The sequence below is a fragment of the Priapulus caudatus genome, unplaced genomic scaffold, assembly GCF_000485595.1.
Source record: "Priapulus caudatus unplaced genomic scaffold, Priapulus_caudatus-5.0.1 Scaffold1722, whole genome shotgun sequence".
NCBI lineage: Eukaryota > Metazoa > Priapulida > Priapulimorpha > Priapulimorphida > Priapulidae > Priapulus > Priapulus caudatus.
The window spans coordinates 1,319-2,292 of NW_014578783.1; the positions used below are offsets into that span (position 1 = coordinate 1,319).

Here is a 974-nt window from a genome sequence, read left to right on the forward strand (position 1 = left end):
TCTTATACATGGTCAGTCCACACCCAATGTCTCGTGTCTCATCTCTCACCTCTTATACATGGTCAGTCCACGCCCAATGTCTCGTGTCTCATCTCTCACGGTCTTATACATGGTCAGTCCACGCCCAATGTCTCGTGTCTCATCTCTCACCTCTTATACATGGTCAATCCACGCCCAATGTCTCGTGTCTCATCTCTCACCTCTTATACTACATGGTCAGTCCACGCCCAATGTCTCGTGTCTCATCTCTCACCTCTTATACATGGTCAGTCCACGCCCAATGTCTCGTGTCTCATCAATGTCTCGTGTCTCATCTCTCACCTCTTATACATGGTCAGTCCACGCCCAATGTCTCGTGTCTCATCTCTCACCTCTTATACATGGTCAGTCCATGCTCAATGTCTCGTGTCTCATCTGTCACGGTTTTATACATGGTCAGTCCACGCTCAATGTCTCGTGTCTCATCTCTCACTTCTTATACATGGTCAGTCCACGCCTCATGTCTCATGTCTTTTCCTGCAACCATATCTCATGTGTGCAGGGAGCTGAGGCAACACTACAGTCAGCTGATTAAGGATCGGAGGCTGCATGAGGAGAGACTGGCAGAGCTGAGCGCACGCTGCAGCGAGAACATGATGCTCAAGTTTGGCCGCATCGTTGACCTTGACATGCTCGAGTCGGTCGGTGTCAACCGCGCCGCACTCGAACTACGCGAGAAGCTGCGGGAGAGCGAGACGCGAGGCGCCGCTGAGACACGCCGATACGACGTGAGTCACGCCACGTCTCACGCGAGACGCTCAGACCAACTACTGTATTGGAAAGGAACGGTGGATGTATGCTGTCAGTGAGTCTGTGTGTCTATGTATGTGTCTGTGTGTCGATATATGTATATGTGTCTATGTATATTTGTGACTGTCTGTGTAGCTATGTATCTGTATATATATATATATATATATATATATATATATATATGT

At 48.6% G+C, this 974-nt stretch overlaps 1 protein-coding gene and 1 long non-coding RNA gene across 2 annotated transcripts in view; one reads left to right on the forward strand and one right to left on the reverse strand.

Moving 5' to 3' along the window:
• The window catches only part of LOC106817428, a 1,714-nt gene extending 1,304 nt beyond the window's left edge, over positions 1-410 (reverse strand). Inside the window, exons 1-2 of the long non-coding RNA XR_001395052.1 lie at positions 322-410; positions 24-253 (exon numbers count right to left, since the gene is read on the reverse strand). This is a non-coding gene — a long non-coding RNA (uncharacterized LOC106817428). The remainder of the gene's footprint in view (positions 1-23; positions 254-321) is intronic.
• A 96-nt stretch (positions 411-506) lies between these two features.
• LOC106817425 (cilia- and flagella-associated protein 44-like) overlaps positions 507-974 on the forward strand; it is a 4,888-nt gene continuing 4,420 nt past the window's right edge. Inside the window, exon 1 of the mRNA XM_014822090.1 lies at positions 507-767. Within this exon, the coding sequence (XP_014677576.1) occupies positions 507-767 (261 nt within the window). The remainder of the gene's footprint in view (positions 768-974) is intronic.